The sequence below is a fragment of the Molossus molossus genome, unplaced genomic scaffold (genome assembly GCF_014108415.1).
Source record: "Molossus molossus isolate mMolMol1 unplaced genomic scaffold, mMolMol1.p scaffold_m16_p_4, whole genome shotgun sequence".
NCBI lineage: Eukaryota > Metazoa > Chordata > Mammalia > Chiroptera > Molossidae > Molossus > Molossus molossus.
The window spans coordinates 90,978,883-91,001,437 of record NW_023425377.1 but is presented as its reverse complement, the minus strand read 5'-3'; the positions used below and the strand labels follow the sequence as shown (position 1 = coordinate 91,001,437).

The window sequence follows — 22,555 nt, the reverse complement described above, 5'->3', positions numbered from 1 at the left end:
AGCCATCTGACTACCACCAGGTCCAGAGGTTCCAGCTGCTTCAGTTCACTCTGGACCATCAATGGTGACACTGTGGCTTCCATAAAGAGATCACATAGCCCAACCAGAGGACATTAAACCTGACATTTTAGACCAGGTTCAAATTGACTATGGTTGTACAGATATGACTTCCAGTTTGATTTTCCATTACATGGTACTTGTCCCCTAATGCTGACAGGTACACTTTTTACTATTGCCTTTGAGACTCTCTACTTATCCAACTGAAAAAAGAGTGACTAGTTTGCTTAAGGTATTAAAATAATTATCTTTAAGTTATACAAGTAAAGGGCCATGTTAGAGAATATTTTGAAAATAAAGAAAAAAATTACCCAATAGTTGCTGTCTAGGTAGATGTCTTCTTAGTATTTACATAGTTGTAATTAAAGTATATGTATACTCTTTTACTTTGAATTTTTAGTCCATATTATATATATATATATATATATATGTGTATATATATATATACATATATATATTCATTTTAACATTATGCTTCATAAAATGCATGATACTGCTTCATAATAATCTTTTAATGGTTCCCTAAGATGTACTTAAGTGGGTGAACCATAATTGACATAACTCTTCCTATTGTAAGACCTTTGGTCATAAAATCTTGACCACTACACCCAGGATTTTCTGTTTTAAATTAAATTGACCATCTTTGTTTTTAGTTTCTTCCACATTTTGGGTCATTCTTTACTATAAATGTCTAGAAGTGGAATTTCTGGAGGATGGGAAAGTGTTAACTCAGCAGCTTTGGGTTGTCCAAACCGTGCACATTCCTGAGAAAGGGCTGTTTCATGACTGGCCCTTGGCTGGCTCCTGAGCTCTTGGAATATTCTGACAGATAAGAGTGTGCTGCACGCCTGGGGCTGGGAGCCATGCTGTAAGTTTTTGCAGATTGTTTATACTAACAGTAGTATTTGTTGAGCACCAGCTTTCCTGCTGTGGGTTTGGAGCTTCAGTAACTGAGTTAGTCATATAGGCACGATATATGTACATGTGACTGACCCAATAAAAACCCTGGACAGAGGCTCAGGTGAACTTCCCTTGATAACAAGACTTTGCACATGGGGTCTCACATTATTGCTGAAGGACTCCCGCACGTCCTGTGTGACTCCACCAGGAGGGGACTCCGGAAGCTTGTGTCTGGTTTCCCGCAGACTTGGACGCATGTGCCTTTTCCCGTCGTGATCTTACCAGATCCTTTCACTGTAATAAACTGTACCTGTGAATACCACTTCTACATTCTCTGCATCCTTTTAGGGAACCATCAAGCTTGAAGGTGGTCTTGGAGACCCCGACACACTGGCCCACTTGGCATTCCGCTGCAGATAATGAAAATGACTCCAGATAGTTTAAGCCAACAGCGTTTATCATGACATATTCTGTGGTTTCCAAAGTTATTGGAACCGCTGAAAAAGTAGGTGGAGATTCCAGGAACAATTTCTAGCCCCAGAATGTCATTCTTGCAGGAGCAGAAACCACCAAGAAGCTGTTGGCTACAAAATCACACTGCATTAGCTTTGCCTGCAAACGGAAGCCTCGCATCCTGCCTGGGCCCCCTTTTAACTCAGTTCTGAATCCAGGCATCTGCAGGAAGGAATTTAAATCACCCCTGGAATGTGCCCACAAGGTGCCTGCAAATGTAGTATTTCACCTTTACAGTGCTCAAAGTCACGAGAAGGAAATCAGAAGTTATGCCGAGTCAATCCACAGTATCTCATACATCGTGCTAAAAAATATAAACCTTTTAATGTTTCTCAATACTGCCCAATTGTGTTTTTAAAAGGTTGGAAAAATCTACAATGGCAAGGACAACATGTGAGGCTCCTGTTTTCTAGTCTTGAAAGTCCGGGAAGGTAATCTCAACGGACTAAGAAGGGACAGCCTAATCATCACTCGTTTCTCTGCCTTTCTCATTCTCTGTTTTTCCTGGAAGAAACAGAATTCTATAGATTTTGGTTAAAGCTGGGGGTTATAAATCAACTTACAGATCGACTACTTTATGTTGGTTATAAACAAAAATCAGGCACTGGTTTATATAATACAGGCTAAGCAATTTTGGCTATTATTGAAAACCACTGAATAAAGTAGGTGGAAGACATATCTTACTTTTATTGATCTCTCTAATTTACACTTTCTTCTCCTCCAGGCTCTGCATCGTTCCTATCTGTCCTAAATAACTACCAATGGTTGCTCTAGAAAAAAGAATGTGGGTTTCAAGCTAGCTGATTTGAGCTCTGAGGTGAGATTTTTGCTCAAGAACTTTAACTGTTGGGAGATGTAACATCTCATCCAGACGTCAGTTAAATAATAACTACTATACAGATGTTTATATACAGCAAGGATGGCATAAATGACAATGATGTAAATTTCCTAATTCCTTAGAGGAATTTATAACTTTACAATGACTGGGTCTTGGAACAATGTGACAATTTGTTACACCGCATTAAAAAACGAATACAGGGCCCTGGTCAGGTTGCTCAGTGGTTAGAGCATCGGCCTGTGGTCCGGAGAGACCCAGGTTCAGTTCCCGCTAAGGGCGTGTACCTTGGTTGTGGTTTGTCCCCGGCCCTGGTTGGGTTGTGCAGGTGGCAGCCACTCGATGTGTCCATTTCACGTCGATGTTTCTCTCTCTCTCTCTTCCTCTCTCTCCCTCCCACTCTATCTGAACAAAAAATGGAAAAATGTCCTCGGGTGAGGATAAAAAAGAAAAAATTTAAAAAACCAAACCAAAACAAAAAAAACGAATACAGGGTATGTAGGATACTCTACCATAATGAGACCCTGTTCTTTTCCATGTTACATGAATACACATAAAAAAATATCTAAAAGGATGAATGATAAATGCTGACAGGAATTAGCATGGGGGGGGGGGTGAGACAATAAGTGGCTGCTTTTACTTTACTTTACTGTATTTCCTGGCTTGTTTGAAATTTTAAGATAAGCATATATTACTTTAGTAATCAGATAGAAAAAATAAACCTCTTAAAAGGTGAGAAAGAAAATCATTAAAATAGTATATCAAAAATATCTCAAAGGATTATAGTAGATTCAGATTACATCATGTGTTTTTGTAAATTGTGTACTATTATGAAAAAAAGCAACATAGTTAATATTTTTAAGTCCCATCTCTCCTTCTTACTTAGAATTAATAGGTCTGATGCCTTTAGGTATGTTTAGTTTCAGAATTTTATTCTAAAGCAATTTTTATGGCATAATAATATCTGTGGTATTCTTATTGATATAATATATAATGGTCAAATTCTAACAATTTTTGCAACAAGATTTCATGAAATTTTCCTAGAGAAAGTAGAAAAAGTTTACATTATATACCATATTGGAATTATTTCCTTACTTTCAAAATAATTTACTGTAAATGTTAGTTTCAAAAAATATATGGCAAATTATAAAGCAGTTACAGAATGCTTTACAATAAAATTTACAATAAAAATAATTTTTTGCAGGTTGAAAATTTATCAAAAGGTGTAAGTGGATTATAAATGTATTTTGGCAATCTGGTAGACTTAAGGGCGCTTTAAAGGTTGTCTATTTAAAGGACTACAGATATGACATGTCTGATGTAACTCGATCTATAAATCTAAACCAATGATCATTTTTTGCTGGTAAAACATAGAAGTAATTTATCCAGAAAATCCATGAGTACTATGAAGAGTTTGATGGCTTCATATAGATTCTTTTATAAGTTGGGCTAATCTCTGGAAAGCCTAAAATAGAAAAGAGATAAAATTAATGAAATTAGGATGCTCTTTGGAAAAACTTTGTCAGAACTTTAAAAGTCAAACAAAGAATATCCATCTAAGGGTGAGATGAGGCAGTGAGAAACCAAGTTTAACATCAGTTTTTTCATGGCAGGATGCCATCAATGTCATCATGGATGTAGATATAAGCATATTCGATTCTCAGGATTTTTCTGTTGTTGTTACCCTCAAGGTCATCATTTTATATTTTCTCCACCCTACATATTACTTTGTTTTTTCATATAATCTCTCACTTGTGTATATAATCTATATAGTTTCAATTGTCCAACTCTATTATATAAAAACAAAAATAACTTATGAAAAGCATGTTTAATGATGTGAGAAAGCAGGTAAATAGAGAACACACAGCCTGGCTGGTGTAGCTCAGTGGTTGAACGTCGACCCATGCACCCAGAGGTTACTGGTTCGATTCCCAGTCAGGGCACATGCCCAGGTTGTGGGCATGATCCCCAGTGGGGGGCATGCAGAAGGAATCCAGTCAATGTTCTCTCTCATGGATGTTTCTATGTTTATCTCCCTCTCTCTTATTCTCTCTGAAATCAATAAAGGAAAATTATTTTTTTAAAAAGAACACACAAAGGACCAATCCATCTGCAAAGATAAATATAAACTCATCTTAAGGTTAATGGCACGGTTCAATTTATGGATCTTCTGTTTGGATTCCCAGACATACAGTTCTTAGGAACTTGTTTCTTTGCTTGCTATTTTGGTTAAAGCTAGTCTTTGTGATTAATTTGAGAATATTATTCTCCTTGACTTGCTGATATTTTTTTCCTCAACGAAAGAGAGACTGATGGCCTCAATATGTACTTTTGGCTCATATTAATCCTGAGAAGGAAGGAAAGACATTTTCTTTATAACATATTGGTAATCAATGAACACTGTTTAGTAGGCCTGGAAACTATTCTTGAAAACAATAAACATAAACTACAACTCAGTCTCTTCATTTGTCTATAGAAGTCTAGCAACAAAGTAAAATGTCTTTTAATGGTAGTTTATGACTTTTCCACTAATGCCTGTTTTCAGAAACTCAAAAAGACATTAAAGCATATTATAACTCACAAAATGAACACACCCACCCTACAATAGAATGAATCTAGTGTTACTCTGAAGAGAATAATGTACTTACCGTATCCATTTGTTCTGGAGAAGCCAAAGAGAAGGATGCTCTAAAGTAAGGGCTAGGAGCTGAGCTATCGATGTAGAAAGCATTTCCAGGAACCATTAATATCTAAGAGAGTTTATGGAAACAAGCAATATACCATTAAAGAAAACCAGAGAGAAAATACAGATAAATCAAATCCCAGAATGGGGAAGGACTTTTAAGATTAAAGGCAATTAAACAAATCACAAGCAAAAAAAAAATTTATATACAAATTCTGTATATCATACAATCAACAAAACTAAAAGCAGAGAAACCAGAAAAATGTTTATAATAAATATATCAAATCCGACCTCTTCTCCACATATAAAGAATACACAGAAACTGAGAAGAACAACACCAGAATTTAATGGTCAAAAGGGAAGCCTACAGAGGAATTAAAAATGGTAACAAACATGAATGTTTAATGGAACTAGAAAAGTAATGTAAATTCAAACAATGAGATACCACTTTTAAGTTATGAAATTTGGAAGTGACTTTTAAGCTGAATCTGAAAGATAGGTAGATGTTGGCCAAGCAAAAAGTAGGGGAAGAGTATTTTAGGGAGAAGATACAGAGTGTGAAGGCCTCGAGTTGGGAATAAATTGTCCTGCTCAAAGAACTGAAAGAAGGTAAAAAATGTAATATATAAAGCAAAGGAATAACAATGTTGAGTAAGTGTCAAGACGCAGTGGTGAGAACCACTGTGATTCTTGACGACCTCTGTGGCAGGTAGCTCACTGTTACAAAGTACATTTCCTCTGCCTCCTGGCCTCTTTCTAATTGTATGTGGACAGATGACTGAATCCTAGCCAATGGATGTGAAGTGATATGTGCTACTCCTGGGCCTGACCCATAGAATTCTTCCTCTGTGACCCACCATGCTCTCCATTGTGTCGCCATGTGGAACCTATGTGTGGACGACTGAAGAGCAAGAAGACAGAGGAACCAGGGTCTCTGTCCACTGCTTGGAGCACAGCTGCCCAAAGATCACATATTTGGAAATTGTATGTGAGCCAGAAATAAGCTTCAGTTGTGTTAAAACTTAGAGATTGTTATGTAGTATAATCATGATGTTCAAAAGCATGAAGTAACTGCTTGTTGTCACAGGGTGCAAATCTGGGCACTGTCTGCGAAGTAAGATGAGTAGGGAGTGAAATGAAGAGGGGCACTCTGGGGAAAAGATTTCAAGGCAGAAGATAGGTATTCATGACCTTAATAACAATAAAACGGAAGTTCATTTTTCCCAACATAGCAGAGAAGTTTTGGGATGCGCTAGAAGCAAGTTGCTGTAAGAGGAGGAGGGAGTGGTAAAAATCTCTTTGCAAGACGACCAATGTCTGGGCTAAGGCAGTGGTGATGAAGGTGGAGATCATTTAGAAAAAATAAAGGTACATGCAACAGGATATATGGAAGGACTGAAAACAACTACATTAATATGTGAAGTCTGTATCCTCAGCATGTTGCTCAGAGATACGTACAAATAGCCATATATTAAACAATTTTAAAGATAATGGCCTTGATAGAAAAGCAAAGAAAATATAAAATTGATAGGTTATATTAAAATTGTCTTTGAAATTAACCAGTTAAGTATTTACTAAGTACTACTCTGTGCTGTTATTAGGATTAGAACAGTTCATAAAGCATGAGTCCTGCCTTCCAGTAAGATGGTTAGAGGATGAATGAGTTTCCAAGGGAGTGGGGCTAAAGCCCGGCCAGTTACCAGGTCTAATCTTTAGACGGCTTCACGTCTTAGGCACTAGCAGGGTACTTTGCCAGCATCAACACAATCTGTTCCTTGGTACAATCATTTCTATTGCTTCAAGACAAAATAGATACTAGAAACAGATCTTACTGTTTACGAAAGACTAACAAATGTGATAAGGGAATTTATTAATGGCGAAAGGATAAGTTATTTGGTAAACTGGAAGCTACAAAGAAAAATATCTAGATTTCTGAGCTTAATCAATGCTCCCAAATGAAATCTAAATAGACTTATAATTTAAGTATGAAAGGTAAATAAAAGAACATAGAAGAAATCATCATGGGCTAATTTGAAGTAAAAACAGCAGGACAGAAACTTTTCTGTGTAATTTTCACCATGTAAAATAATTGCACAGCCAAAATACCAGCTATTTACAAGCTCTTCAAGGAAATACACCAAAAATGATTTAAAAATCTGGGTGATGAAATTATGGGCTATTTAAATATTTTTTGTTATTTTTTGCTCATTTTCTAAGTTTGCTACCATGAGTATGCTTTACGTTCAAAATTGGGGGTGGGGGACACCATCTATTTTACATACTAATGGCTAATACCTATTGAGCATTTACTAGTCTAAGTGCTTTATACATATTAACTTAATAATCATAACAACCTTAGGAGAGAGAAAGTCTCATTACTACTATTTTACAGATAAAACTCAGGGAGGGTAACTTGCCCAAAGCCACACATCCAGTCAAGGGTGGAGCTGGGATTCGAACCCAAGGAGTGTGGCTCCAGGGACTGTGTTGTCAGCCACTAAACCAACCAGTAGCAAAGATGAATGAGTATATTTCCATTAATTTAGAACAGAAGAATAATTTATTTTTACCCAAAAATCTATTATGATTTTAATGAGATAACATCTGATATTAAAACATTAGGAGTTGGGGTGGTGAGCAATGACAAACATTTTTCTCCATTTTTATTTAAGTAAGAAATTCTGTTAAAGAAAAATATAACTTTTTCTGCCTTTTTACCTCTTTCTTAATGGCTTTTTCTTCAATCAGTTTTTTTACATCAGAAATGCCTTTAATTTTGATCCATACAAACATTCCAGCAGTAGGAGCGTGCCATTCTGCCAAACCTATAAGTAAAAGGAGGGAATAAATCTCCTGAAGCTTTATTTGCTATCATGTATAACATTTAATGGCATAACTGTAGTAATTGTAAACTAGGATTCCCATACAAGTTCCTTCAGTGAAAGCATTTAAAAATATATATACAATTTTATGAGTCCTGAAAATTGATGTTCTGAGTTTTATTTCAAAAAGTGAGTGAACCCTGATCAGGTAGCTCTGTTAATTAGAGTGCCATCCAGATGCTCCAGAGTTGCGGGTTCAATCCCTAGTCAGGGCACGTACAAGAATCAATCAATGAATGCATAAATAAGAGAAATAACAAATCTCTCTCTCTCTCTCAAATCAATAAAACATTTTAAAAAAGGGGGCGGAGTGAGAGAGGGGTAAGGGAGGGAGGGTCGTGTGTGCATATTTATAATTTTAGTCAGTCTTGGGGCGCTGCAAGAAATCTAGTGCCTATGTCCACTTCCTTTAGTTAGAACCATACCGGAGCCATATATGCTCCATTTTAGAAGAAGTTTCTTCAACTCTTCCTAGACTCTTCCATTGTTTCCATAAATCCAGTCATTTATGTAATAGTCAGAAGTCCACTGGATTAATGGTTTTATCAGAATGTAATTAATCATGAAAAGAAGTACTTAAAATCAGGAATTCCAGGTGCATTTGGAGGCTTTATGCTTCATCGAGTATTAGGATACAGAAACCAAGAAGGAAGGATAATTATTTTGATTTTAATTAGTATATTCTAAAAAACCTTGCTGTAGATTAAAGCCCATTCCTCAACTCTGCTGTACAAAATGGTAGAATAGCTCTCTGTATCAAAAAGATGATTCTATGTTTACCGAGACTTCATGGGAAACAAGGTGTGACATAATTAAGGACTTTATATTTTTTGCTGACTATTATTCCTACCAAAGGCATATTTAATGATGTAGTTAAAGCCATGTATTCACTTTATTTTCTTACTTTTAACAGAAAATTAAACCTAAATCATCCTGCAATCAAATTAACAGTGTATATTATTAGACAGATAAATGAGATTAGTGATTAAAAGGCAAATCATTTGTAATGAGAAGTCCTCTGTAGATTGTAGTAGTATTTTGTCTTTATATAATCTAGTTGAAAAAGAGTATGTTGTTTGTTTCATAATTCTTTTTCTACTTAGAGGAAAACTTTGAAATAACTCTAAACACTTTTTTTTATCCTCACTGAGGACATTTTTTTCCCCATTTTTTGTTCAGATAGAGTGGAGGGGGAGGGGGAGAGAGAGAGAGAGAGAGAGAGAGAGAGAGAGAGAGAGAGAGAGAGAGACATCTATGTGAAAGGGACACATCCAGTGGTTACCACCCGCACAACCCAACCAGGGCCGGGGACAAACTGCAACCGAGGTACGTGCCCTTAGCGGGAACTGAACCCTGGTCTCTCTGAACCGCAGGCCGAAACTCTAACCTCTGAGCCAAACCGGCCAGGGCAACTCCAAACACTTTTGAGTATAGATGTTATTGAGCTTTAAGTAACTTATTGCTGGTTAATTATTAGACTAATTAGTCTGTTTTGTTTTAACCACACATTCTTTGCAGCAGACGGGTAGAAATGTGTCAGGGTATGCACACTGTTACTTCTGAGATTATTTATTTATAGGATATTTTCTTGACAAGAAGAGTCCTGGACTCTTGTTCCCCCTGCCCCCCAGGATTGCTAAGAATACTGTGCAGTGTTTATCACCCACTCACGGAGGTGCTGCTGTTTATCACAGGACGAGATATAATTCCACTCACCACTTAACCACTTGTCTGCAGCTGCCAGTAATGCATCCTTCTGCTTCCTATAGTAATCAATAACCCTAGAAGAAGGACACATGAAAATGATGTGTTTAGTACACTGGCTGCAGAAACTCAGAGGATCTGTATGAATCTGTTTTCCATCTTGATTAAAATGAATGCTTGATAAGGGAATAAGAGTCTATTTATTTGACTTGTCTGGTGGTAAACTTTTTAGCGCTATGTTTCTTCCTTTGCTATGGAATAATTAAAAATCAAACATTATAAAGCAGAGTCATTTCCATGTAAAAAATGGGACCTGAAATACGATACCTCTCTACGTGAGCCAGGAAGCCCTCTTCTCCCCAGTGGTGAAGAAGCTGCAATACCATTAGCTAAAAGAGGTACGACAATAACATCAGTCACGGTTCATCCTCTAAAATGTGTTTTCTTGCCAATCAATCTTGAGTACATGCAAACCACCATAAGAAAATATAACAAGCTGAACCAAGGTTTATACAGTCGGTGATTTGGAATAAATGTTAATTAATAACAATGACAATGATAATAAAAATGACAAATACTTACATAGTACTTGTCATGTGCCAGAAACTATTGTAATATATTAATATATTTTAGCTAATTTAATCTAGTAATAACATTATTAAGCAGGTTATTATTTCTATTTTACTGAGGAGGAAAATGAGGCACAAGGGTTGTTAACTTTCCTGAGGTCACACAGCTAGTCACAGAGCCTGGAGTCGAGTCAGACTGTCCAGCCCCAGCCCAGCCCCACTCCTTAATACCACACTGCACTTCCTCTCGAAATATAAAAAACATAAAGTAGTTGTAGTATATAAAATTATATAATATACTTGGAGATTTTTCCATCTAAAATGGAAGTTCTAAATGTCATAAATGGATAGTGAAGTCAGGTTGATAACAGATACAAAAAAAGAAAAGAAGAGAAAAGAAAAGAAAAAAGTCCCTTAACTTAATACAAAAAGTCCCCAAACTTGATAAAGCACTTTCTGGAATGTAAAATATCAAACAAAGGGCCTATATGATATAAACGTTTCTATATATTTTGAGTTCTTAGGTAGGAAATCTATCCTTAAGATCTAATTCTCATGGTTGCATTAGAGATGGATCCAATAATTTCTCAAAGCTTGTGAGGAAATTTATGCGTTCTCTAAAATGAACCTTATTTTCATTTAAGTACACACCAACCAGTATCTTCAGGACAGAGAGGTCAGTACATGTCCAGTGAAGGTGATGAGTCACTGAGCAGGTTCCCAACTGTTCTCCTTACAGACTTTAAGACAGAGAAGCCCAAGGTACATGACTTCATCCAGGCCGGTTCCATTATGTTCAATTCAACACTTTTAATGGAGTTTCTGGGCTAGATGCTAGGGACACCAGAGGAATAAGACAACCTGACTCTGAAGGAGGTTAGTCTATGCCACAAAATAACAGCAGGCTAATTCGAGTCTCATGTGTCCAATGGAGTAAACGCCTGCGGTGCCCGGTTTGCTGATTCAGTACATACTGGAACTAGAGATTCCATATCGGTGATTTCCCTCCCTGCCCCCTTAACTCAATCTTATTTGTCAATGTCTATTTTCTATTCTTATCAAATTAAATTTCTTTTTCTATTTCCTAAGTTGTCCTTACCTGTGTAAAAGTGCTGGGGTGCAATGTTGAGACTTGTGTGTGTAAAACAACTCTCTCTATCAAAGGTTTTGGACAAGTTATAAACCCTATTCTCAACCTACACAGAAAAGAGAAAAGGCACAATACCATTCTGTATTAACAACGAATACATGTCAGTTTCCTGATTTCATTAGGAAGAGAGTTGTGACCAGGGGGCAAATGGACCCAGACAATTAAAAACAGTCTAATATAACTAACTACTTATTTAAAATTCAAATTTAATGCAAGTCTGACCAAGTGTTTTCAAATGTGCTCTTTCATATATGAAACCAAAAACCTGACCAGTTCTCCGACAACTTTAAATCAATGCCCAGGTTCCTTTGATGACAAGAGATGGACAGAGAGAAAAGGCTTATATTCCTATTAATTCTTTAACTGGTATTTTAAGGCAAGTAGAATACAAGCATCTTAAATGAGAAGACTTGCTTGGACTAAAAGCTTCTGACAAAATAACGCCAGGCATAATTTCTGTCTCGGCTAGATCCAGCCTTAAGTTAGAGACGCAGGGTCTTACCCAGAGGACAGGATTTTTGAAAAAGAGTCAGCTCTGATAACACGGCCATCAGTGTCCATGGAAAGAAATGTCGGTGCCCAGGGCTTGACATGGAAAAGATAAACACCGTTGGTTTGAGAACTCTGTTAGGGATCCTGTGATCACTTTGTGTTGAGAGGGGAAAGGGCATGGATTCGGATAACAGTAACACAACCATCTTTTTCCTTTATGTCAACCTTTTAAAATGGAATAAAAGCAGAGCTGCATGTCCTTTTATTAGTATCTGCCTGTCTTCATGATTTTTCTGCCAAGACACACACTGAAGGATTTACTCATTTACTCAAGATGAATTGAGGCCCCACCTTCCCCAAGGGTTGAAGTCCAAGCTGAACAGATTTAGAGGGGAAAAATATGAGCCTTGCTGAGAACCCAGTTCTGAAACCCTGTAAGGTCCCCTGAGTCCCGGCTGGCATGATTGTTGAATAAAATGCTTTTAAATAAAAAAAGAAAGAAAGAAAAACAAGTTTGGATAAGGTATAAGCACAGGGGATCAGCAACCTTGAGGACTGTCTACAGAGAGAAGCTGACTGGCTCTCAGAACTGGAAAGATACAAAGATGAGACCGAAGGAGAGAAATGTAGTCAACACGAAACACTGACTTCAGTATTTACATAGGAAGTAGATGCATTTTGAGAGTGGGATGCAGGTAGGCAGACATGATAGTCATTCAGACAATACAGATGGAAAAATCAAGAGTTTTTCTTTCCTGTAGATTTCAAGGAGGAACCATACCGAAGTATGTGTTCTCTGCAGTCCTGAGAGCAAATAAAGATAGTGTTAGCTTTGAAAACTCAGGCATGGGGAGCATGTATCACTATTACTCTCCATCAGTAAAAGGTGACTGTGAAAAGTGGCACACGTATATGGTCAGAAGGATTCCCAAATCCCATTCTTCTACAGGTGCAATCCAGGACCTTCACCTCAGGGAGCCCATGTGTGTCTGGCGGCCAATAACGCCTTACCTATGTCCTAATGGACATCACTCACTGAGCACAGCCCTCCTCTTTCAGCTGAACACAGCTTTGCAATCCTTCCAGTCCTTCTCAGACATCATGCCAGTCTGCCGCTGCCAAGAGACAGTAGCTCACACCCAAGAGGAAGCCCGTTTAGACCCCTGGGACCATGATTAAGGAGCTATATGCACTAGGATCTGAAGTTCAAGACCATTAGCCCAGACTTTCTCTGTTTGACCAAATGTATTGCACAGACAGCAAGCTACTATTTTTAAGGTATGTAATTTCTGCAAAGAGCTGTAATACCAGAAATAAAAAGCACTAATTCCATAATAAAACTAAAAGACTAAAAGTTAAAGTGGTAGCATATTAACAATCATTTTTTTAAAATTCCAATGTAAAAGTGGATTCGCAGCCAGGCTAAAATCAAATGCAGGGGCATAACTTACAACAATTGATCTTCTAATGGTGACATAAGTTCGCACCGTTACTTACCTTGTTGTACTGAAGAAAATAGTAAGGATCATCTTCTATTATGAGAAAATCGTATTTCCTTGCGAGCTGAAAGAGGATAAAACAGTATATTTAATTCTTAAGAACTATCTAATATGAAAAGCATTTGGAGTCATAATTCTTTGTGCTCATTCATTCAAGAAGCCCTTGAGTGCTGGTTGTCTAGGAAATGAAGATGAAGAGATGGGCTCTAAAGGCTCTGGTTCTCATGGAACTTACATTCCAGTGGAAAGACGGAATGCACACAAGCCAATGGATAACGAACAGAAGAAATATTGGATGAGGGACTTGGGGCTAGGGAGAACACTGAACAGGGTGATGGTTGAGACAGGGAGAGGGGGGAGAGGAGAGAGAGAGAGAGAGAGAGAGAGAGAGAGAGAGAGAGAAGCAGAGTAGCTACTTCACTGGGAAGCCCTTCCTGACAAGGTAACGCCAAGTCTCAGAATGACAGGAAAGAGGCGGTTGTGCAAAATCAGGGAAGACGCTTCTAGACTGAAGGATGAGCAAGAGCAGAGGCTCATGGGTGATACAGAAAGCTGGCATATTTAAGGGTTAGAGAGAAGGCCAGTGGGCTGCAACAACAATGATAAGAGCTCAAGAACAGCTGACCAGGTCACCTAGCTCTTGGATTTTATTTTAACGGCCAGGGGAAGCTGCTGGAGGACTGTGGACATGAGGACCATGAGACTATCGTCACATTCGTTCCAGCAGGGGAAGGGCAGGAGCGGCTGCTGTGTGAAGAATGGTGAGAGGTCCAGAGTGGAGGGCAGCAAGGGGTCCAGTGAGGAACGTCCTACTAGACCAGCGGGGGAAGAAGGTGGTGTCTGAGCAGATGGTGATGGCAGTGGAAGTGGAGGGAAATGGATGGATTTGGATACATTTGTCGGTCAAGCCCCTAGAATGGACTGGATGTGGTGTGTGGGCGAGGAGAGAGGAAGAGGAGGTGATGGGTCATGCTGGCACAGTGTATGGAGATGAAGAATGTGAAGGGTTGTGGATGAGAGTTCTGGGGTGTGGTTGGAGAAAACCAAGAGTTCTGTGTAGCCATGTTAGCTGTGAAATGCCTGTTACACATGCATGTGGGATGTGGGATGTTGGATACAGAAGTTGGATAGAGAAGTCGGGAGTTCTGGTATTTCCTTTATAGAATACAACTTACAGGCATAGAACTGGATGACAGTGTCTAGGAAGAGTGTGTAAGTAAGAGAAACTCAGGATAGAGCCGAAAATATTTTGATTGTGTGTGTGTGTGTGTGTGTGTGTTAAAAGAAACTGTTTGAAATCTTATAATTCCACTGCAATGATTACATTCTATATTATTTTAACATAGGCTTGGTACTTATTTTGAAAAACTATTTGTAGTGAAAGGCTAGGGAATCACAGTTAGGTCCATAAAAAAGACTTTACAAAAAGAGCACATTCTATTATTTTTTTAAAGATTCCTGTACAGGTCCACATTTGTTGGATACTTTTAAGAAGTGTTTATGGTGAAAAGCTTAGGCATCATTTTTGGGTTCCTAAAATAGACTTTACGAAGGAACATGCCTCTTATTTTCAAAGAATTTCTTTGTAAATTGAAATGAGAACCAATAACTAAGAGACAAGTTGAACATACAAATATAAAAATATAAAAATCAAATGTTGAGGTCAAGTATTAAATAATTTCATAAAATTTAACATCAGGCCAATAATGCTATTTCTTTTTTTATGGAACTATCAACTAAAGGCAGAGAAAAACCTTATAGTAAACAAAGGATGTAGTCACCTCTTATGTTTCCATTTATTACGACCCTTGGCACAGATGACTTCCTCATATTAAAAATTATGTTCTTTGAAAGCAAGAGGCTAATACGAAAGGAAACTTGCATAGTACTTTTCAAAAAAGTAAAAAAGAAACAAGAAAATAATCACACAACATATCTTTTTAAAATACCTCACAGATTTCCTTTTTGCAGTCACTTGTTAATGAGGTTCCGGCAGGGTTGTTGCCACTGGGGACAGTATAGAGAAATTTGGGGGTGTTTTTCTCGGGGTTCTTTGAATCTTCAGGTTTCCATCTGGAAAGTATTTCTTTGAGGGCGTCTGGAATCATCCCATACTCGTCACTGGAAACACTAAACATGTTGCAGCCCAGTGGGTGCAGCTGTTGAGCACACAGAAAGAAAGAAAGCCCAAGATTCAGACCTCATTACAAAATGTGTTACTGGGCCGGCCAGTGTGGCTCAGTGGTTCAGCATTGACCCATGCACCAAGAGGTCACCGGTTCAATTCCTGGTCAAGGCACATGCCTGGATTGTGGTTCCAATCCCCAGTGGGGGGCATGTAGGAGGCGGCTAATTGATGTCCTCTCTCATTGATGTCTTTCTCTCTCTACCTCTCCTTTCCTCTCTCTTAAAATCAATAAAGTAAAAAAAAGGCAAAATGTGTCACTGTTGTTGTTGTTTTTTTAATACTGAGAAGGTGACCCTTTATACCCTTAAACATATAGCCTGTACTCAGTTCTACCTCCAGGGGGTTTAGGTAGTATATTCAAATTCTCTTGTTATCTTGGGCCAGATTCCATCATCTTTCAAAAATATTCCCCTCAATTTCCAGAGGAAGGATTCTACTTCCTTGCTCATGTATGTCAGGCTTGGCAAGTACATTGTGGGCAGAAGGGATGTGTGTTTCTTCCAAGCAGAAACTTCAAAATCCAGCTTGTGGTTCTCTATTTCTCTCTTCCCTCTGCTGTAAGACTATGTTCCAGAAAGAGACTGCTTCTGTCAACTTGGGGCTTGGGATAAAGATGACATGGATTACAGCTCAGTTGCCTTGCAGTGGAAATGTAGGAAGAAATAAGTCTTGGTAGCTGTAAGCTACTGAGATACCGGGCTCATTTGTTATACAGCACAACTTAGCCTCTTCTGATTGAATTATCATTATAAGTATAATTAGAACTTGTTCATAAAGTAGGTGTTTATTACTAAATTGTTTTGACAGAGTAACTTAATTCTATAAAGGATCTGTTATGCTAATACATAAAACAGATTCAAGCAGAGGTGATATTCAAAATATTTAGCAAGTGTTGTAGCAATGGGTATATCAGATCATCAGATACATCTGTAGGCTGGAAGGGGGTCCTGGCGGTTCCCTGCCACACCAGCATTAATTCTGTGTCATGGGAGGTGCAGGGTGAGTAGCCTTAGGAGGGGGTCAGGAAAACCAGGCTGTGATGGAGCATTGAGGGCTGCTGTCCTGCAGCTGAACAGGGTGTGCAGAAGTATTTCAATATCTTACCAATTGCTAAGGCTGAACTGGCATGTAGTGACCTTGCTTATAGATATATTTTATAAAAAGCTATGGAAACTTTAAAAAAAAAATGTTTTCATTGATTTTTTTAGAGAGAAGAAGGGAGAAAGGTAGAAACATCCATGTGAGAGAGAAACATTGATCAGCTGTGTCCTGCATGCCCTCTACTGGGGATTGAGCCCCAAACCCAAGCATGTACCCTCACCAGGAAAAGAACAGGACCTCTCAGTCCATGGGACGATGCTCAATCCACTGAGCCACATCGACTGGGCAAAAAGCTATGCAATCTTGTTTGTGGATGAAAACACATTTTAAAAAATCAGAAATTAAGAAATAAGAATAATTGAGTGAGGTTCTCAGAAAAAATTTGTCTCAGCAGTTGGAGCATTGGCCTGTGGACCAGAAGAGTCTAGGGTTTGGTTCCCGCTAGGGGCACATACCAAAAAAAAAAAAGAAAAAAATTTTCAAAGGATAAACAAACACTCTTTTTAGTAGCCAAATGTAGAACTATACACTAAGTGGGGATAATTCAGACCCTAGTTATGAGAAATTCAAATGGTCTTTGATGGAAAGAGACTAGACTCTGGGTAGTGAGCACACAATGCAATACATAGATGGTGTATTATAAAATTGTACTCTTGAAACTTGTATAATGTTATTCAACAATGTCAGCCAAATAAATTTAATACAAAATAAAAGGTCTTAGCCTTAAAATGTACATGTACTATGAATAAAACATATCAATATTGGGCCATGGTTTCTGTTTGGGTATATGAAAATGTGTGTGTGTATGTGTGTGTGTGTGTGTGAAAACATGCTGTTGACACAGACACAAGTTTTTATATTTATAGGCATTATGCAATCTTGTGTTAGGAGTTTAGGAAAATAATAATTAGTGTCACATCATTAGGGAAAAGAAATTATTTTACTTTAGTTTAACTGTGGTAAAATCTATATAACACAAATTTGGTGTAATTATTTATTTTTATTAATTTTTTAGGGAGAGATAGAAACATCAATGTGAGAGAGATACATCAATCAGCTGCCTCCTGCACGACCCCTACTGGGGCTCAAGCCCCAAACCCGGGCATGTGCCCTGATTAGGGATTGAACCAGGACCTCTCAGTCCATGGGATGACGCCCAATTCACTGAGCCACACCGCATGGTGAATTCAGAACAGAACCTGGTTTGAACTGAGTCGGGTAACTCTGGGTAAACGAGAACAGAGAGTGGAGGAGTTCTTTGGAAAAGGCGGGCCAGACACCTGGATCTGCTGGAGCTTGCAAACAAGCACACAGACTTCTTGGAGGCAAACTACCAAGAACAGGAGATGTTTCCTGGCCCAAGGAACTGCTTTTCTTTATATAATATGGTTGAGTTATGAATAGAACAGAATGTCCTGGAGGGATTGTTATTGGAAATATTTTTAATGTCTTTAATGATTTCTTGCATGCTTGCTTGAATGCTTGCATTGTAACTTTGCTCAGTAAGTATGTTGCAGAATACTGGCTCTGGCAGGGCTCAGAATCGAGGGAGTGCTGAGTCCTCTGCTAATTCTTAGTTTAATTACTGCATCTGATCTGTTCATCCTCTTTCACGATCCTACTGTAACACTGCAACAACACCTGGTGAGCAAACTGTGGCCTTTTTAAAGTGTATAATTCAAGGGGAGGGGAATCAAGGGGGGAAAAGGAGAAACATCTGCAACAAAAATAAATAAATAAATTAAAATAAAATAAAATAAAGTGTATAATTCAGAGATTCCAAAATGTTGGTAGAGTGTATGGAAGCTACACAGATCATCTCCCAGGACCAAACTGGAATTACAACTAAAATAAAGACAAATCACTGGGAAAAAGCAACAGAAAAGCAGCTTGTGAGGATCATATAACCAGGGACACTGAATGGATCCTGGTAGGATTGCGGAGGTGTGAGAGGGGGGCTGGGAGCCCATGGACAGCAGTGGTCTTATCTGTGAGCAGTGCACTTGGGGTTAAACTCCCAAGCCTGCTCCACAGCACAGAGAGCTGGGACAGAGTGTTAAAATAGCCACAGCCATTCACCTTGGGCTCCAGCAAAGGGAGGGCAGACTGGACTGGAACTGTGTGAGGACACTCGAGATTTTGAGGGCAATCAGAAGTTTTGCTGAGTTGTAACCATACAAGATGGTGGCCATCTTTCTCCTCCCGGGACTCTGGGGAGAGGCAGCGGCCCCTCCCTCGGAGAATCAACCCCACTCAGGTAGGCCATTGAAATGCAAATTGAGATTCATTAACAACCAGCATGTGCCCCACCCTTGAGAAATCCTCTTACCCGGAACACCTGAGGGACTTTTTCAGTCAACTGGGAATCCAAGGCTCTTCAAGTAGCTGCAACTAATAGCCTCCAGGCAAAAAGCTAGAGGATAACTGATCCTTTCTTGGGCTTACAACTCTACCCAGGAAAGTAAGACTTGACAGTGATGTTTAACGTGGGTCTTCCCTTGCTCATCTAAACCCTGTAGAGGGAGCCACAAACAGCAGAACACCAACACCCACAGGAAAAATTTGGCAGGGTCCAAAGCCCACTGAGATAGCCAAAATGGTGAGAGAAAGAAACAAATCCCAAATGAAAGAACAAGAGACCTCTACCAAAGATGAGATATATGAAATGTAGTTAAGCAAATTATCAGAGGTAGAGTTCAGAGCCATGATCTTGAGAAAGCACAACACCATGAGTAAGGACATCAACACCATGAGTAAAGATATAGACACACTGAAAATCAACCAATTGCAAATGAAAAACCATCAAGAAGAAATTAAGAATGACATAGCAGAAATAAAAACACATTGGAAGGACAGCTTAAGAGAACAGTGGGACAACTGAAAATGTAATAATATTCACATCATAGGAGTCCCCGAAGAAGAAGAAAATGAGCAAGGGTTAGAGAATATATTTGAACAAATAATGACGGAAAATGTCCCTAATTTGGTGAAGGAAGAAAGCATTTAAGTTCAAGAAGCACAAAGAGCCCCAAGTGAGAAGAACACAAACAGGCCCACACCAAGACACATAATAATTAAAATGTCAAAAATTAAAGATTAAGAGAGAATTCTAAAGGCAGCAAGAATAAGCAACAGGTTACCTACAAAGGAAACCCCATAAGGCTCTCAGTTGACTTCCCAACAGAAACAATACAGGCCAGAAGGGAATGGCATGAAGTAATCAAGGTCATGAAAAACAAGGATCTGAATCTAAGACTGCTCTACCCAGCAAGGCTATCATTCAAAATAGAAGGTCAAATACAGAGCTTCCCAGACAAAAAAAAGGCTTAGGGAATACATTAGCACCAAACAAGCACTGCAAGAAATGTTAAAAAGACTGCTGTAATTAGTAGAAGAAATAGAAAGAAAAATATAACCACATTAAACAAAAATGGCAATAAATAAGTCCACATTAATAATCACCTTAAATGTAAATGAATTGAATGCTCTGATAAAAAGACACAGAGTAGCTGATTATATAAGAAAGCAGTAGTCATATATATATGACTCATATATATGTTGTTTACAAGAGACACATCTCACGCAAAAGACTCACATAGGTTGAAAGTGAAGGGATGGAAAAAAATCTTCCAAGCAAATGGGAAGGTAAAAAAAGCTGGGGTAGCAATACTCATATCTGATAAAATAGATTTCAAAATGAAGGCCATCACTAGAGACAAGGAAGGTCACTACATAATATTGAAAGGATCTATTCAATAGGAAGATATAACCTTGGTAAACATATATTCACCCAATATAGGAGCTCCAAAATATATTAAAAATCTTTTGGAGGACTCCAAAGAAGAAATCGACAACAATACAATCATAGCAGGGGACTTCAACACTACGCTGACATAACTGGATAGATTCTCTAGACAAAAAAATGACAAGGAAACACAGAGGCTAAATGAAGCACTAGACCAAATGGATTTAATAGATATCTACAGAGAATTACACCCCAAAACTACAGAATTCACATTCTTCTCAAGTGCACAAGGGACATTCTCAAAGATAGACCACATGTTAGAACACAAATTAAGTCTCTATAAGTTCATGAAGATTGAAATCATATCAAGCATCTTCTCAGATCACAATGGCATGAAACTAGAAATCAAGTGCAACAAGAACATGCAAAGACATTTGAACACATGGAGGCTAAACAGCATGTTATTAAACAATGAATGGGTAACCATGGAGATCAAGGAAGAAATTAAAAACTTCCTGGTAACCAATGTAAATGAACACACAACAACACAAAATCTATGGGATGCAGTGAAAGCAGTTCTGAGAGAGAAGTTCATAGCACTACAGGCCTACCTCAAGAAACAAGAAAAATCTCTAATAGACAATCTAACCTCACAACTTAAAAAACTAGAAAGCAGACAAAAAGAAAACCCCAGAGCAAGTAGAAAGAAGGAAATAGTAAAGATCAGAGCAGAATAAATGAGAGAGTCCAAAAAACACAATTCAAAGGATCAAAGAAACAAAGAGCTGGTTTTTCAAAAAGATAAACAAGATTGATGGACGCTTAGCTAGACTCACCAAGAAACAAAGAGAAGACCCAAATACATAAAATCAGAAATGAAAGTGGAGAAGTAACTACTGACACCACAGAAATACAAAAGATCGTTAACAACTACTATGAACAATTATATGGCAACAAATTCAACAATCTAAGTGAAATGGACAAATTTCTAGAAACACATAATCTCCCAAAACTGAAACGGGAAGAGATAGAAAACTTGAACAGACCAATAACAACTAAGGAAATTGAAGATGTAATCAAGACTCTCCCAGCAAACAAAAGCCCAGGCCCAGATGGCTTTATGAGGGAGTTTTACCGAACATTCAAAGAAGAACTAACACCCATTCCCCTCAAACTATTTCAAAAATTCGAGAAGAAGGAAGACTTCCAAACTTGTTTTAGGAGGCCAACATAATTCTAATTTTAAAACCAGTAAAAGATACTACAAGGAAAGAAAACTACAGGCCAATATCCCTGATGAACATAGATGCGAAAATCCTGAACAAAATACTAGCAAATCGAATCCAGCAATACATCAAAAAAAATTATTCACCATGACCGAGAGGGATTCATCCCAGGGATGCAAGGCTGGTACAATATTTGCAAATCAATAACTGTGATACACCACATAAACAAAATGAAAGATAAAAACCACATGATCATATCGATAGATGAATTTGGCAAAGTAGCAGGATACCAAATTAATGTCAAGAAATTGACAGCATTCTTTTTTTGTTGTTGTTGTTTTTTTAATCCTCACCTGAGGACATTTTCCATTTTCTGTTCAGATAGAGTGGGAAGGAGGGAGGGAGAGAGAGAGAGAGAGAGAGAGAGAAAGAGAGAGAGAGAGAGAGAGAGAGAGAGAGAGAGAGAGAGAGAGAGAGAAAGATCGATGTGAAAGGGACACCAGGGCCAGAGACAAACTGCAACTGAGGTACGCACCCTTAGCGGGAACCGAACCAGGGTCTCTCTAAACCACAGGTCGACGCTCTAACTGCTGAGCCAAACCAGCCAGGGCCCGACAACATTCTTATACACCAATGATGAATTCACAGAAAAAGAAACTAAAAAAATAATTTTTGCCATTGTGGCAAAAAAAATTAAGATGCCTGGGAATTAACTTAACCAAAGATGTAAAGAACCTATTTGCAGGAAACTACAGAATATTGAAAAAAGAAATAGAGGAAAATATAAAAAAGTGGAAGCACATACTTTGTTCATGGTTTGGAAAAATTAACATCATAAAATGTCCAGATTACCCAAAGCAATCTATAGATTCAATACAACTCCCATCAAAATACCAATGACATATTTCACAGAACTAGAACAAATATTTCAAAAGTTCATATGAAGCCAAAAGACCCCAAATAGCCACAGCAATCTTGAAAAAGAAGGACAAAGTAGGTATGATCACAATC

The 22,555-nt window shown here is 38.2% G+C and overlaps 1 protein-coding gene across 1 annotated transcript in view; it reads right to left on the bottom strand.

The window, feature by feature from the left end:
* Positions 1-3,728: 3,728 nt before the first annotated feature.
* The window catches only part of LOC118615432 (kynurenine/alpha-aminoadipate aminotransferase, mitochondrial-like), a 28,739-nt gene continuing 9,912 nt past the window's right edge, over positions 3,729-22,555 (bottom strand). The window contains 9 exon segments of the mRNA XM_036240377.1: positions 3,729-3,770; positions 4,954-5,055; positions 7,707-7,813; positions 9,587-9,651; positions 9,902-9,963; positions 11,243-11,339; positions 11,796-11,878; positions 13,283-13,348; positions 15,234-15,443. Of these exon segments, the coding sequence (XP_036096270.1) occupies positions 3,729-3,770; positions 4,954-5,055; positions 7,707-7,813; positions 9,587-9,651; positions 9,902-9,963; positions 11,243-11,339; positions 11,796-11,878; positions 13,283-13,348; positions 15,234-15,443 (834 nt within the window).